This window comes from Mytilus californianus, unplaced genomic scaffold, assembly GCF_021869535.1.
Source record: "Mytilus californianus isolate M0D057914Y unplaced genomic scaffold, xbMytCali1.0.p SCAF_6, whole genome shotgun sequence".
NCBI classification, from domain to species: domain Eukaryota; kingdom Metazoa; phylum Mollusca; class Bivalvia; order Mytilida; family Mytilidae; genus Mytilus; species Mytilus californianus.
The window spans coordinates 88,623,235-88,639,745 of record NW_026262712.1 but is presented as its reverse complement, the minus strand read 5'-3'; the positions used below and the strand labels follow the sequence as shown (position 1 = coordinate 88,639,745).

The following is a 16,511-nucleotide window of genomic DNA, read 5'->3' as shown; positions in this document are numbered from 1 at the left end:
GGGGTCCCCAACAGGCGATTGTTCTTCGTGAAAAAATTGTTAGGTTACTACTGTCCCACAGGGACCCTTGTACTTAATTCACCAATCCCACAAAACACACGAGGGTAAAGTCACAGTGATAAAGTCTAAAAAAAAACTTATATGATATGTCAAGATAAATATTACCAGAGACAAGTGCCTGTGGATAAAGTGTATGCAAATATCGACAAATAATTATACTATGGAAATTGTTTCCACTCTTACCATAAACTTTTTTAATTTAGATGTCAGGAAATGTCCCCCCCCCCCCTCCAACTAAATTATTGAAAATATCTTTACTCCGTCCAGTTCATGGTTCCCATAGAGAGATTATGTGTAATCCATATTCCGGTCTGTCGATGATCTGACTTAATACCACTAACTACTACATCCTGTTCAAAACGAAAGTAAACGGATGAAAAAGTAGGTTGATGTAAATGAAACTTTACAGGGGTAAGAACTTCAATAAAAGATACACATTGGTGAAGTAAAATGAATGAAAAATCAATTATTGTTTGATGTATCTAGTTGAAAACAGACCCATTGCGATTTCGAGACAGGAACTTGCTGTTAAAAGTGTGAGTGACAGTTATCATGTTTTTTTATGTGGACTTCATTCCGATATCCCATGGACCCAGAAAGTCATAAAAAGACCATCAGTCCCCAGTGCAATCTTGGACTTCATCATTATACCAAGTTTCGGTTATAAGTTGTGGTTGAATATTAAAATAAGAAGATGTGATATATTTGCCAATGAGACAACTCTCCACCAAATGACGTAGAACTAGAACAATAAACAGAAAACAAATATGATATACAGCAACAAACGACAATTACTCCGGACTTTCAAAGCGAAAATCGTTTTCAAGTTACGCTAATGACATAAAACATATCAATAGTAAGTTTTACATATCTCCGATGTTACCCCATGGCTTCAGTTCAGTTAGAGATACATGAGATACAACTATATGTTTTATAAAAATAAAAAGAAAGTTGTTAAAACTTTTTGGTATAGAAAAGTTGACTTGAATTGATTCAAAAATGTATAAAAAAAAGATATGTTATGTTCAGATAGATTCATTTCACATTTTGATCAGTTTAGAAAATTACCTGATTATATATATAAAAAAAGAAATTGTTCAAAATATTTAAAAAACAATTTACACATGAAATATCACAAAAGGTTGCATAAAACATGTAAAACGAAGATATAATACACATTTAATATGTGTGTTGCAATCCGAGGACACATTCTTACAAAAAACATTTCTACATTGTGTATATGTGGGGATTTAATTTGAACTAGATTTAAAGAATATTTTAAATATTTTGTTCAAAGGCCAAAAAAGCAGCATATCATATTATAAATGATAAAATACAGAATTTCATCGTATTAATTCGCTTCAAAACTATTTCATGACTTTTCGCGGGCGTTTGACAAATCTGCTTCATACATCGGCGTAAAAATTGACATTTTTGTATGCGTTGTCGTTTATGTTGTTATAAGTTTTATATATTACCGAGAAACTTGTTTGAAATAGCATGTCAATTCTCCAATTGAAATGCACATTGCTGATTATTGATATTATATGCTATAAAGTAATGAAGTGTAGCAGCGCTAACATGCTGATACACTCACTAAATTATTCAATCTTATACTAAACACTTATATTCTGATAAATGGAGCAATCATTCATCATTCTTATTTTCAAAGGAGGTGACAAATTAAATCCTAGCAATTACAGGGGCATAGCAGCAATGAACTGTTTGATTTAATTATCAAAGTGCATAATAAACGACCGATACCTTATTAACTTGTTCAGAACGGAGGTGACCATTGATCCTAAAAATATAAAGATGTTTAGCATTGCCTTGAGGTAACAATTCCAATTGCCCACTCATATGGTTTTGCCCATTGAACCTGCTAATCATCAATACGCTTTCTTATTATATCTCATTAGACCATAACCTTAACATGACATAACTGAGCTATTGAAGTATATATTTTGAGTTTGGTACTAATGTTGAAATATATAAACACATTTGTTTAAGAAATTAATACACTGTAGGTTAATACTTGACTACAGTATACAACGTATCCGCATCATGTTTACGAAACAAACATGCATTCTTTATTTTTTTAAGGTTTATTGTGCTTCTTGAGATTTAATATCTTAGAAACAAAAGAAAACAGAAAATGGCAGAAAAGGGAACAGAAAACACAGGTGATGTACGAGATACACTAATAACAATGAATAATTTAGTGTTAAATGTTGAAAGCTGATAACTTGTAGTACTTTTTAATGCATAGTTGTTTTAGTAAATTTCATAGCAAATGTATGTATTGATATCTCAGCAGGGACGGATTCAGGCGGGGGCGTGGCGGGCGTGCCCCTCACTAACATTTGCAAACCATGGGTTGTCCTCAGCTTAATAAAGAATATTTCGATAATTTTACCTAAAAAAAATAAGTTTTTAACTGAAAATAATATAAGGTATATAGATATGGATAATTGTGAATAAGATGCCATTGAGATTGTTTTAAAACAAAAACTACGAATACGGTATCAATACTTCGTTCAAGATGATTTAAGTCCTCTGCGCATATAATATTTGCCCAATATTCATAAATATGTTTCCTCCATCAGGATTAAAACAAAAACTACGAATACGGTATCAATACTTCGTTCAAGATGATTTAAGTCCTCTGCGCATATAATATTTGCCCAATATTCATAAATATGTTTCCTTCATCAGGATTAAAAGTTTGATGCTCATTCAAAGATGATAAGATGAGAATTGAATTCATTCTTTTCATCGGAAATACGGAATGGAAACGTTTTTTTTTTTCAATTTGTAGTTCGATGTTCTAAATGATGGTATTAGAAAACAACTGTTGCTTATAACGTTTTCAAACAAAACACTTTGTGCAGGATATTAGCTATAATCCCTGACATTTTTATGTGATGGTGAATATTGTTTGAATATCTTTGTCATAAAATTTGTTGTATAAACATCATCTGCATGTTGAGATTAGAGATTGGTAGTTTGCTACTATGCAGTTTTAAAGTAGCAAGTAACAAGTCGATCATATACAAAATTAATTTAGAATTTTGATATTATACTAGAACATTGTCAAAAATAATGATTAAACAGCAAACGAGAGGCGAAAGATACCAAAGGGAAATTCAAACTCATAAATCGAAAAATAAACTGACAACGCCATGGCAAAAAAAGACAAACAACAGTACAACAAATACAGCATAGTAAACTGAAGACTGAGCAACACGAACCCCACCAAAACCCGGTGTGATCTCAGGTGCTGCGGAAGGGTAAGCAGATCCTGTTCATTATTTCAAATTTGACATCTGTGTCGAAGCTATGACTCACACTGTACCAACATTATATTGCCAATCGGTTGTAAATAGGCAATAAACAATGTATTGTTGACACAAACGCAACTGTAACTATTACAACAGACGTTGTCAATTCAAAAATTCTAAAAGGTGTCATCAAACAATTAAATGATACTATATTCGATATGTTATATCTTTTTACTTCATTCCATCTCTCTTTACAAATTCGCCTCTGATCAATTGTACTCATTGCTTTATTTTTCTATTTATCAAATATAATGTGTTAATTCCTCGATAGTTGTTTGACAATGGTAAACTGTTAACTAAGCAAAAAGTATTCAATATAGTCTTTTTGCGTGTTTCTTTTTTATAGATGATTATTTAATAGACGCTGAATATTCATCAGATGAGGACTATGCTAATGTACTTCATAAACTGGACCTATTTAGAGCAACTGGAGGTTTCGATGACTTTGGTATACACATTTAAAAAAATCATTTATGGTGTATTTCTTTAATTAGACATTTACTGCTTTAAATCCTTTGAAACCTACGCTGACAATTACAAAAAGATTTCATAGTGTACTTAACATGATTTTTTATTATTAATTGTTTTGGCTTTTAACTAGCTGTCAGTAACTGCGAGTACTCTCAAATCGTACTTTCTTGTTTATTTGACCTGTTGATACTAATTGTATTGCTTTTTTGTTATTTAATGTCATTCAGGGTTATATCGGGTCTATATACCAGCTTTGATAAGTGTTTGGTATAACTATAAATTTTCACTTCGTACTATGAACATCAAAATTATTTATTTTGTAAAAATATTTCCTTTCTCTATTGGTACTGTACACGTATACATAACAACAAAATTATTTTCATTTACCTGCGTTTAAAGTTATTGCAAATGTCTGATATTTTTGTTCGAGCATATTGTTTTTCTTTAATTGTTTAACATTTCTTACCGATATAACATGTTACTTTTATTATTCTTCCCTTAGTTTATTTATTTTGTAATTACATTGTGTCATAGGTCAAATTTATTTGTTCAGTGTATGTTCAATGGTGTTAATATGTCCTTTGATTGAGTTAAGCTATTTCAGTTGATATTTTATAGTGTGTCTTTCTATGTTGTGATGTTACACTATTGTTTCGGAAAAAGGTGAAGGTTTGGTACCATTAAAACGTTTAAACCCGCTGCATTTGTTTGCACCTGTCCTAAGTCAGGAATCTGATGTTCAGTAGTTGTCGATTGTTGATGTGGTTCATAAGTGTTTCTCGTTTCTCGTTTTTTATATAGATTAGACCGTTGGTTTTCCCGTTTGAATGGTTTTACACTAGTAATTTTTTGGGGCCCTTTATAGCTTACTGTTCGGTGTGAGCCAAGGCTCCGTGTTGAAGACCGTACTGTGACCTATAATGGTTTACTTTTATAAATTTTGACTTGGATGGAGAGTTGTCTCATTGGCACCCATACCACATCTTCTTATATCTATTAACTGTATTGTCATCAATTTCAGGTCTTTAAGTTCTGATTCAAATGTGGTGTTTGTTGTATGATTTGTATTGTGAAGAAATGTAAAAAGTTTATCGATAAAATATCATTTTGTATTTAAATAAAAACAATATCCTAACTTAAATTGAACTTTTTAAAAAAGAGAGGCGAACGATATCAAAGGGACATTCAAACTCATAAGTCGAAAATAAACTGACAACACCAAGGCTAAAAGAGAAAAGAAATGGACAAACAATAGACAAACAACAGCACACAAAACACAACATAGAAAATTAAAGACTTAGCAACACGAACCCCACCAAAAACTGGGGGTGATCTCATCTGCTGCGGAAGGGTAAGCAGATCCTGCTTCACATGTGGCACCCGTCGTGTCCCTCATGATAGTACACACCCGGTGATAAGTCTAATTCAGTAGGTCACATTCGGGGAAAAGGGGACGGGATGTGGGAGAATGTGGAAATCGTTTATCAATAGAAAAAAGACTGTGTTCTCTTGACATCAAACGCAACTTTTATAATAAGTAAAAATTGAATCCGAAAATACGATCGTTTAGTTTTTTTTCGATCACACAAATAGGGGTTTCCATGTATACTCTATACAAAATCTGACAAATTTGCATAACCTGTAGCTTGAAAAAAAAGCTCGTCACTCATACTTTCTATTATATGTTTGCCCTGGGACTATTATACTAACATAGTATAATAGTCCCAGGTTTGCCAAATATATATTTGAATATGATTTTTTTTTGGAACTATTTAACTGTTAATTAATTACAAAAATAGCAATTTTTTTTATAGATGCGTCTTTAACAAACGATGATAGTATACTCTGTAAAATGGACCAATTTGGAGTTCCTGCAGGTTTCGAAGACTTTGGTAATTCTTTAGAACCTTCATTTATTGATATTTTTTGTTTTAAATTAAAATAAATTTTTTTGATACTTATTATTTGAAAGCGATTGTTGTAAATGCATGAAACAATACGAATTGGTAGCTTTTTAACGAATTGCAGTTGCTAGTTGCTAGAATGCTGTTAAACTATGGTTGTTTGTAATTGTTATCAGCAAAAACTGTAGAGAATAATCGTTATTTATTATAACCCTAAGCTAAGATTATGTAGCCTTTTCCAGTTATATTATTGTAATAGATTTCAAAGAAGCGGGATCTGCATCTCTCTTGCAAGGTGATAATATATGTTATAGTGTTTATATTATGTTGGAGTCCAATGGCAAGCAAGATGTCGATGTTTAACTAAAACTGTTTAAAATTTTATTACACTTGAATGTTGTTAAAAGGGGCGTTCAAACATTAAACATTGATTTCAAATTGATATAATTCAGCTTTAATTTGAACATTTGTAGTAGCCGATTAGAAAGCCATCGGCATCCTTTGGTCGGTGTGGGACAAGTTTAGAGAAGGCTTAATAAATAAAGATTTAGAATAAACCTATGTTACAGAAAATATATTTTATAGTATTCGTAATTATAACAGGAAAGAGTTAATTTTTAATACTCATAGTTATAACAGACAAGCGTTTTTAATTTGGCTATACAGGTGATGTAAGCAATAACAGTGACCAGAGTGCTGATGAAAACAGTGAAAATGGGACAACACTATGGGATGAAATTATAGGTATACAAAATTTAAATTCAATATGCATTGGACAAGTGTAAATCTTGTAATATATATATAGTGATTCTGTGCACAATTTTCAATTCTTATGATGACTATGTAGTCCATTTCAAATTTTTGATATTCTATATTGGCTTCCAGTGGCAAGAGGAAAGTTGATGGTTTCTTTTTATCATTTAAGGGAGCAACCATTTAACTTCAAGGGGGTGGGGTATGGTTTTTTTGTCTGAGTCAGAATATTTTTGTTCGCGCGAACATTTTTTTTTAGTTTTTCGACGCTACCAATCATATTATTTTTTTCAAAATTTAACACTATAAGGTATGGGGGAAAACTGGATTCAGAATATGTTTTTTTGTCATCTGCTTGACCACAATATATTTTTTTCATCAAATTGGGGATAAGAATATTTTTTTTAGGAAAAAACCATAACCCCCCACCCCCACCTCCCTATAAGTTAAATGGTCGTTCCTTAAGGGTTTTTATAACTCTTTTTCACTATAGATAGAGTAATGTTTCAATATCCAACATTCATTTCATATTGGATCATTGAATCTATTTGTCAAATTGTTACGGTTCACACTGTATTACACTTATTTTGCTATCAACTTCAGGTCATTAATCCAAGTATCTTAGTGTTGTATGATTCAGTGTAAAAAAAAAAAAAAAATCTCCTTTCTTAACAACAAAACAATATCTTCACTCAAGTAAAATGGACCAAGAATATCAACAATCGTTGCAGGGGCGGATCCAGGATTTTTGAAAAGCGGGCGTAATTCCATAAAACGGATTATATTTTTCGACTATCTTATACTAAAAAAGCATATCAATCGTGAAAAAAATGATATAATATTTTTTGGGGTGATCAAAGTGGGGGAGGGATTTGCCTCTACGCCCCAACCTGAATCCACCACTGCGTTGATGACTAGACAATATATTATGTTTTATTTGCATATGTAAGACTATAATAATTAAAGTAATATGCTCCTTCAAATATAACCAAAAAATTATTTGATAGAAAAACAAAGGATATGGGGTATCCATCCATGAGTATGTTTTATATACTTAAATAAAACATGTGTACATAGACCATCTTTTAAAAGAACATCCATAATTTGACCAAAATCTGCAGAAATGTACTGCAATTGAATTAGTGTCTTCTCGTACTCTTATTCACGGCTTATCAGTATACAGAGACCTTAACCAAGGCACCTTTAAATTCGTGGAAGTATAGATAGTATAACTATATATAAAAAAATAACCAATTCCGAAATAAAAAAATAATAATACACCAAATCAATTAAAAACTGCTATGGCAAAGTTAAATTAACAAATAGGAACGCATGCAACACATATAATCATCGCACTCTAACATCTTATGTATTAGACACGTGCCCCGTGATTCTGTCACCGAATAAATACTTGTTGTCGATTATACGTTATGGATTTGTAATAAATCTAAAAAATAAAACGTGCACAGAAGACTTAGTTCATTATATATCCGTGCATGTTTCAATAACTTCCTCGACAATATATTTAGAAGAAACTCGTTTCATATGAATTTTATAATGACCCTAATATAGTAACAAACATACAAAAATCATGTCACAATACAAATGCAGCGTATCCAGTGCTTCATGGATGATGCGGTAATCGATAAACGGTATGTTATGTCACATTATGTCACCTGTGTCTTCCTTTTGATAATTTTGTAATAAGATATTATTTATCTCTGTAGTGGACAATATGGTAATTGTTTTAAAATAGTAAAACAGTTAACAAAGTAAAAACCATTTGATGATTTTCTTAATAGATGATTGTCTAAAAAACGCAGATTTGATAGACGAAGATGGTAATAATGTTCTTCATAAATTGGTCCAAATGGGAGATGCTGATAATTTGGATAACTTTGGTAGGCAAATAAACAAGCTTCTTTTAGGAAAAGGAAAGGAGTTCGTTAAAGGATCTTTAAAGCATAAAAATAATATAGGAAATACACCTTTGCTTGAGCTATTAAGGTGTGAAGATATGGATTGTGTTAACAGAGAGGCCCTACAAATCTTTTTAAACGAAGACTATGAATATGATATTAACACTTCGAACAATATGAAATTAGGTCCACTTCATATAATAATGTCAAAAGAATTTCTGCCCAATATTTATGAGAATGTTTCATCCGCCATTGACAAACAAATGTTGGATGATTACAACAAAAAGAGAAATATAATTGCGACAATGTTACTCAAGGCTCGTGCGAATGTTAACCAAAAGGATATTTTCGATCGTACGCCATTGTTTTTAACAAATGCTATAAGTTCTGTTCAGCTTCTCATAGACAATGAAGCAGATTTGAACATTAACGATAAATTCGGAAGATCCATATTGCTTGCAGCTGTATCTATGGAAAATCATAAACACCTTACTCGGTATTATATCGAAACGATGGACAAAGAAATAATTCTACACTCTGATGTTTATCAATCAACACTATTTCACTACGTGGCGATATTGCAGAAAGAATTGGACATATGTGATTACCTGGAATGTAAGGATAGAAAAGGATGGGATTACCTGGAATGTAAAGATAGAAAAGGATGGGATTACTTGGAATGTAAAGATATAAAAGGACATGCACCAAATGAAGTTTCAAGATTTCGGTTACAGTCTGAAATCAAGGGAATTCCAAATGTCAATATAGAATCTATACATTCACTTTTACAAAAGAGAGGAATAGGGGCCCCATGGGACCACGAAGAAAGTGAATATATCAAACAAACTGTTATAAAGTTTGCTGAAGAACTGTGCATTGCTATTGGTGAAGAAGACGCAAGATTAAAATGTACTCTTCAAAGATCAGGAAGCTCAGAAGAGGGAACAAAAGTAGGAGATCCAAATGAATTCGATTTTATATTTTGCTTGGATGAGATACAGAAACTATGTAGCGTTAAGGATTTGAAGATGGAAAAAGAATTTGTTGAACTAAATGCTAACATGGCCAATAAAGACATTCCTCAGCCATTTACAATATTTTTTGGGGAAGACGGTTTGTGTAAAATATCAGAAGTTCGATTGGCATTTTCTAGAGCGGTGAAAACAATTGTTTTCAATGAGAAGATTTGGAAATCAAAAGACATTATTTTTGGGAAGTTAAAAAATTCTAAGGAATGTGACAAACCGGTAATAACATTGGAAATACGTTGGTTTGGATGCTCTTACAAAGATGAAATTATAAGTATTGACCTCGTGCCAGCTATTAGAAAAATGGAATGGTGGCCTTCAAATGGCGGTTGTTGTGATTTGCTGAATGCAAGTATTAAAGGACAAGGATGCTTATTGCTGTTTCAAACAACAGTCATGGTACAGTCGGAAACACATTTGAGAATTTCTTGTTCACCGGCAGAGATCGACTTGTTAAAAAATGTTTTACCGCCATATTGTCTTGAAGGTTATCGTCTTTGTAAGCTACTTTATCTGTGGCTTACAAATATCCATAGTTCGGACGATAAGTATATTCAGGCCTGCATAAAAAACAAATTGATAACAAGCTATATGTTCAAAAATTGTCTCTTCTATGTGTTCGAAAATTACAAAAAGAAAGGCAATCCAGAAGCAACCGGAAATTATCATTCAGCTATAGTTGATTTAGTTGGCGACATCTTATCATGTTTGCAGTCTTTTAACAAAAAACTAACGTTTCCAGTTTATTTCATTCCCAGACGTGAAGACATTTTCATCATCAAACCTTATGAACAAATTAATCTCATGAAGGAATTAAAAGAAATCTTGAAACATCAATGCGAAACTCGTGCACATGTTATAATGTATATGCAAAAGATACATGGTCGTGGAATGTTACATTGAAAACATTCTGTTTGTTTCCGACATTTAAATGTACTTTTGAAAAAAAAATGCGTACGTTGTTTCAATGAGTTCTTTCGTATCGTATCTTATTATGGTTAACATAGTTTTATTCAGTTGTTGACTTTTGTACATATATAAATCAATACCATGCATGTAATGAAATTTAAAAGATAAATTATTTCTTTAAATAGAGGTAAGACAAATAACAAGATAAGCCATGGATTAGACAATGACTCACAATCATGTCATTCTGACACACAAACACAGTAAACAGATAAAATTAAGAAACACGAAACCGGGACTAAAGTAACCAGATGTTTAGGGAGAGTTGGCGTCTCCTATGGCATTATTGACACCATTGATGATGTTTATGTTGTTACATTTAGGAAAGACAAAACTATTACAGACAAATTATGTCGAAACTATCTTTCTATCAACACATTTATAATTTCGGTCATAAATTTTCTTGAAGGTACCTATTAGTTAATCCTTAACCTTTCTGAATAGTTTAAATGACAGAAAAGATCTCACTTTCAGTGCGAAGTCTGTATTACTGAAGTAACCTGTAAGTCGAGATGTTTTAACTGCATAGACAAACATATACTTTTTGCAGGATCTGCTTTCCCTTCCGGAGCAACTGAGATCACCCCCAGTTTTTGTTGGGGTTCGTATTGCTCAGTCTTAAGTTTTCTATGTTGTGTTTTGTGTACTGTTGTTTGTCTGTTTGTCCTTTTCTCTTTTTTTAACCAATGTCCCTTTGGTATCTTTCGCCTCCCTTTGGCAATTTTATCGAATATGCAAAAAAGGCTTATCTTCTCCACTGAAACTGATGGGCCAGTTGTTACCAAATTGGCTTGAATTATTCTAACAGTGTCCTCGTTCAAAGTAGTAATTGTACGATGTCTTTCAACCAAAATTGCGGCTGTTGTTACAAATAGAATATAGATGTAAAATACATAGGCATGTCTATAATTGGCCAAAACAAATGCTTTAATTATACTCCACGGAACAAATTTCCGTAGGGTATAATGTGTGTGACATGTCCGTCCGTCAGTCTGTCTGTCCGTCCGTCTGTCCGTCCGTCAGTCCTTTTCTTGTCATCGCAACTTCTCTGAAACCACACACCAGAATTCCATGAAACTTTGTAGATAATTAGGGCATGATATGTAGATGTACATATCGACAGGAAGTTATGCCTCTTGAACTTAGAAAAGCTTGTTGGTATGCGAGGGTGCTCACAACGGTTCTTTAATTATATATAGAACTGTTCAATCTATAATACAGGTTCTTCCTAAAACTGTCGTTTTTGCCGAAAATGCAAATTAGCATTCTTTTTTTTTTATAGATAATATCTATGGAAAATCTTCTCATATAAAACCATTTGGTCAATTGGAGCCGAAGTTGGCCGTGGTCATCCTTTGTGTGTCTCCTTTAAAATTTTGTCTGCCCTTCAACAACAACAGTGCACATGCTGAAATGTCTCGCCTGCTTTACTGATCATTGATTTTATGTTGATAGTCCTAAATATAAAGCTTTACTACAAGTATCACATAAACTTAACATGATCCGAGAAAATGAGGCCAAGGTAAGATAAACCAAAGCGAAAATACATGTACACCTTACAATCATTCCATACACAAAATATAGTTGACCTATTGCTTATAGTTTCTAAGAAACAAACTTAACCAGGAAAATTTATCATTGGCCAATGAACCATGAAAATGAGGTCAAGGTCAGATGATACCTGCCAGACAGACACATAACAATCATTCTATACATGAACTATAGTTGACCTATTGCTTATAGTTTATGAAAAACAGACCAACACATAAAAACTTAACAAATTAGCAATGAACCGTGAAAAAGAGATCAAGGTCAAATAAAACCTGCCAGACTGACATGTTCATCGTAAAATATTTCCATACACCAAGTATAGTTGACCTATTGCATATAGTATTAGAAAAAAACCCCACAAAAACTTAACTTTAACCACTGAACCATGACAATGAGGTCAAGGTAGGATGACACCTGCCAGTTGGACATGTACACCTTACAATCATTCCATACACCAAATATGGTTGACCTATTGTTTATAGTTTATCAAAAACAGACTTAAACACAAAAACTTAACACTGAGCAATGAACCGTGAAAATGAGGTCAAGGTAAAAAAAACCTGCCAGACTGACATGTACATCGTAAAATATTTCTATACACCAAATATTGTTGACCTATTGCCTATAGTATTAGAAAAAAATACCAAAACACAAAAACTTTACTTTAACCACTGAACCATAAAAATGAGGTCAAGGTCAGATGACATCTGCAATCAGTTTGTCATGTACACCTTACAATCATTTCATACACTAAATATAGTAGACCTATTGCTTATAATATCTGATATATGGACTTGACCACAAAAACTTAACCTTGTTCACTGATCCATGAAATGAGGTCGAGGTCAGATGAAAACTGTCTGACAGGCATGAGGACCTTGCAAGGTACGCACATACTAAATTTAGTTATCATATTACTCATACTCAAGAGAGAAATTAACATTACAAAAAATCTTAACCTTTTTTTTATAGTAGTCACTGAACCATGAAAATGAGGTCAAGGACATGGATATATGGCAGACGGAAACGTCATAACATGACGCACCTATATACAAAGTATTAAGTAGCCAGGTCTTCAACTTTCTAAAATATTAAGCTTTTAAGTAGTTAGTTAACGCCGCCGCCTCCGCCGCCGCCTGATTACTATCTCTATGTCGAGCTTTCTGCAACAGAAGTCGCAGGCTCGAAACAAATGGGTACTATTGTTAAATGAAGATGTGGTAATGCATATAAAATTGCTTTATTCTCACTTAAATGGGTTCAGATTTGAACTATAGGTACAATCTTTACAGTTACTGTTGTTGTGAAAAAGTATAACAAAAAAACTGACAAAATCAAACGCTATCAATCAACGGAACAAGTGTAAAACAACTGCCATATTCCCGACTTGGTATAGGCATTTTCCTAACAAAATGGTGGGTTAAACCTGGTTTTATACCTAGCTAAACCTCCCACTTGTATGACAGTTGTTTATAGTTTATAGTTCCATTATACTCACAATTTTTGGGTAAGCAACCCAAACAGACATAATAGGTTAATTTGATAATAATTGGGATCCAGCAGTCAAAACTGTGTAAATATACATCACAGACACATGTGACACAATTAAACTAAACTATTCAAACAAGCATACAAATTAATTTAACAAAGACGCCAACAAAAAAGGTGTAGTAAATAGCGATGTGTGAGTTGTTTTAAAACGGCGAAAAGACAAACAGTCTACATAACATTGCACAAAAAATAGACTAAACAATACAGTTCATAATTAAATGAAGAGATTGACAATGAGGGTCGTTTGAAAACAAAACTTTACGACAAAAGAGATGATTTCAGCTTCCCAATTGTGAACTTTCCATTTCTATGCAGCAACATTCCAGCATCGCCTGCATACGGAGTATATATCTTCCAGTTGATAGACTACGATCGTATTACCAGAACCACATGGGATCAATTGTGTAAACATTAGATTGCTTATATGAGAACAACCTTTACCAACCTTCTTCTGTAGAATTTCTTAATAAATACAAAATCATCAACATCTTATGACAAAACAAGTTGTTCAAAAGAAGGTGTTTAGACTCTTAAAATGCTCGATTCCTAATGCGTTCTATATTCTTTTTGAGCTTTTAAAGGGCAACTGGTATCAAAATAAATGAATGTTCCAAGTTAACTGATGTCCGACCCAGATGAATGGAACCCCCTGGCTTTAGGTGTACCTACTAAATGTATTTTTTTTTTTAATATTCAGATTGTGTATCTAATACTCTGTCGACTCAGTTGAGAACAACACAAAGTATATTTGTTAAATGGTATTAACAATCATGTAGTAAGCCCCGAATTATCAATGTCATTTGTGCTTTAAACATGTTTTCAAAAATAACAATCTTATTTTGGTCTGTAGGAAAGCTTGAACAGGCTTATCAAAGTATAAGCCTGGTACCTTTGATAACTATTGAACATCTGTTATTCATTTCAAAATTTAATAAAACCTGTATAACCCGAACCCGGTGATTAGCGGAAACCTATAGTGGCATGTAAGTGCAAAACCAGAAGAGTTGTTAAAAAACGAAAAAAACATTTCAAAATGGAAAACAATTACAAAAACGAATCGTAATCGTTAAATTACATACAGAAACGTAGAATATATCATTTATCAATACATAACTATATTGGTAAATCAAATCACAGCGTAAAAAGAAGTGAGTATTATGAGTAAAATAAAGAGTATAGCATGAGGTTTTGGCAGCCAACGGGCTAAAACTACTAAGTTGCACTTTAAAGACAAAAAAGTACATCAAGATATAACAGGATGTAGTTATAAAAAAAGGACAAATTAAGGACTAAAAACAGAATTGTAAGACAAAAAATGGACTTGTAATGCTAAGTAAAAGTTTCTTTTGTTACCTATTCTGACATCGGACACGGACTTTTTTAAACTGAGTTTTACTGTGCATATTGCTATGTGTTTCTTTATTCTACATTGGCTAGAGGTATATGGGGAGGGTTGAGATCTCACAAAACATGTTTAACCCCGCCGCATTTTTGCGCCTGTCCCAAGTCAGGAGCATCTGGCCTTTGTTAGTCTTGTATGTTTTTTAATTTTAGTTCTTTTATATGTTTTGGAGTTTAGTGTGACGTCCATTTTCACTGAACTAGTACACACTTTTATTTAGGGGCCAGCCGAGGACCATCTCCGGGTGCAGGATTTTCTCGCTGCGCTGAAGACCCATTGGTGGCCTTTGGCTGTTGTCTGCTCTTTGGTCGGGTTGTTGTCTCTTTGACATATTCCCCATTTCCATTCTCAATTTTTTTTTACAGAGTTTGTCTTTAGTGCCATGTGGAGACAGTAGAGTGCTTCCCCGTGCTTCAGGTTTATGCTCTTATAATATACTAGTTAATGAAGTGTGTGTCCGAGCGAGAACATCTCTATGTTCATTACTTTAGGAATATTTATTCAAACCACAGTTTTCACTATTCAGCCCCATTCTACTATTAAGTCAGACGTCAGACGCTCCCCTGATATACCCTGTCTTTTGTTTTTTGTCCTCAAGTTTTGTTGTTAACGTATTTTGTCGGGTACTTAATGACGGATAGCGTTTGACGTCTTCAGCCGAACAGTTTTATCAATTTTACTTTTTTATATTCCTGTGTGCTGGTTCATATTCTGGACGCCATTCTTTGCTCCTTTCAATTGGTAAAACAAATAACAAAAAACAAATCATGAAACTTCGAATTGGAAAAATACTTAATACTAAACGCGTTCAAAGGGTATCTACACGTCTCAATCTTCAAAATCGATTATCTAAAAATACTACAATCGCTAACATTTTTAATAACAAAAATCGTGGTTACCCTTCTATCTATAAGTGTCATGCCAACAAATGACTTACATGTCCCCATCTTTCCAACCTACAATACAGTAAAAAAGAGGGACGAAAGTTACCAGAGGGACAGTCAAACTCATAGATCGAAAACAAACTGACAACGTCATGGCCAAAAATAAAAAGACAAACAGACAAATAATAGTACAGATGACACAACATAGAAAACTAAAGACTAAGCAACACGAACCCCACCAAAAACTGGGGGTGATCTCAGGTGCTCCGGAAGGGTAAGCAGATCCTGCTCCACATGTGGCACCCGTCGAGTTTGTTATTACAAATCCGGTAAATAGTCTAATTCGGTAAGTCACATTCGTGAAAAGGTAAGGTTCACGTTTAATGGTCGCACATTTTCCCTTAATTTTGAAACTGATATCACTTGAAAACTTACAGTATTATATATTTACTCACATGAAACAAACCGGGATGCGGTATTCAGTACGTAGGTGAAACTGGACGATATTTATCTAAACGCACGCAAAACACCTTTATCGTTTTAAAAGACTCTATAAATTCAAAAGTATTATTTATCAACACCTTAAGAAGCACGATCATCCTTTTAAATATTTAACAGTTCAACCTGGGGAATCTCATTCATGATTTGTACGATCACGAAAAATAATTGAATTAAATTGGA

General features: G+C 33.1%; 1 protein-coding gene across 4 annotated transcripts; it reads left to right on the top strand.

The window, feature by feature from the left end:
• The first annotated feature begins 381 nt into the window (after positions 1–381).
• On the top strand, positions 382–10,571 carry LOC127705593 (uncharacterized). Of its 4 annotated transcripts, none has more exons than XM_052209922.1 (6): positions 382–441; positions 2,164–2,243; positions 3,748–3,849; positions 5,687–5,764; positions 6,443–6,520; positions 8,332–10,571. In XM_052209922.1, the coding sequence occupies exons 2-6, from the start codon at positions 2,216–2,218 to the stop codon at positions 10,377–10,379; spliced, it is 2,334 nt and encodes a 777-aa protein (XP_052065882.1). In that variant the 5' UTR covers positions 382–441; positions 2,164–2,215; the 3' UTR covers positions 10,380–10,571. The 4 variants fall into 4 exon arrangements, with proteins under 4 accessions (XP_052065882.1, XP_052065881.1, XP_052065884.1 ...); XM_052209921.1 differs by having other exon boundaries at positions 382–471; XM_052209923.1 differs by lacking the exon at positions 382–441 and adding an exon at positions 480–596.
• The last annotated feature ends 5,940 nt before the right edge of the window (positions 10,572–16,511 follow it).

Excerpts from the sequence above, each read along its gene's own strand:
- LOC127705593 (XM_052209922.1), top strand. The coding sequence starts at position 2,216 with ATGGCAGAAAAGGGAACAGAAAACACAG. Across the intron at positions 5,765-6,442 it reads TGCAGGTTTCGAAGACTTTG|GTGATGTAAGCAATAACAGT; the intron begins GTAATTCTTTAG and ends TTGGCTATACAG. Across the intron at positions 6,521-8,331 it reads ACTATGGGATGAAATTATAG|ATGATTGTCTAAAAAACGCA; the intron begins GTATACAAAATT and ends TTTTCTTAATAG.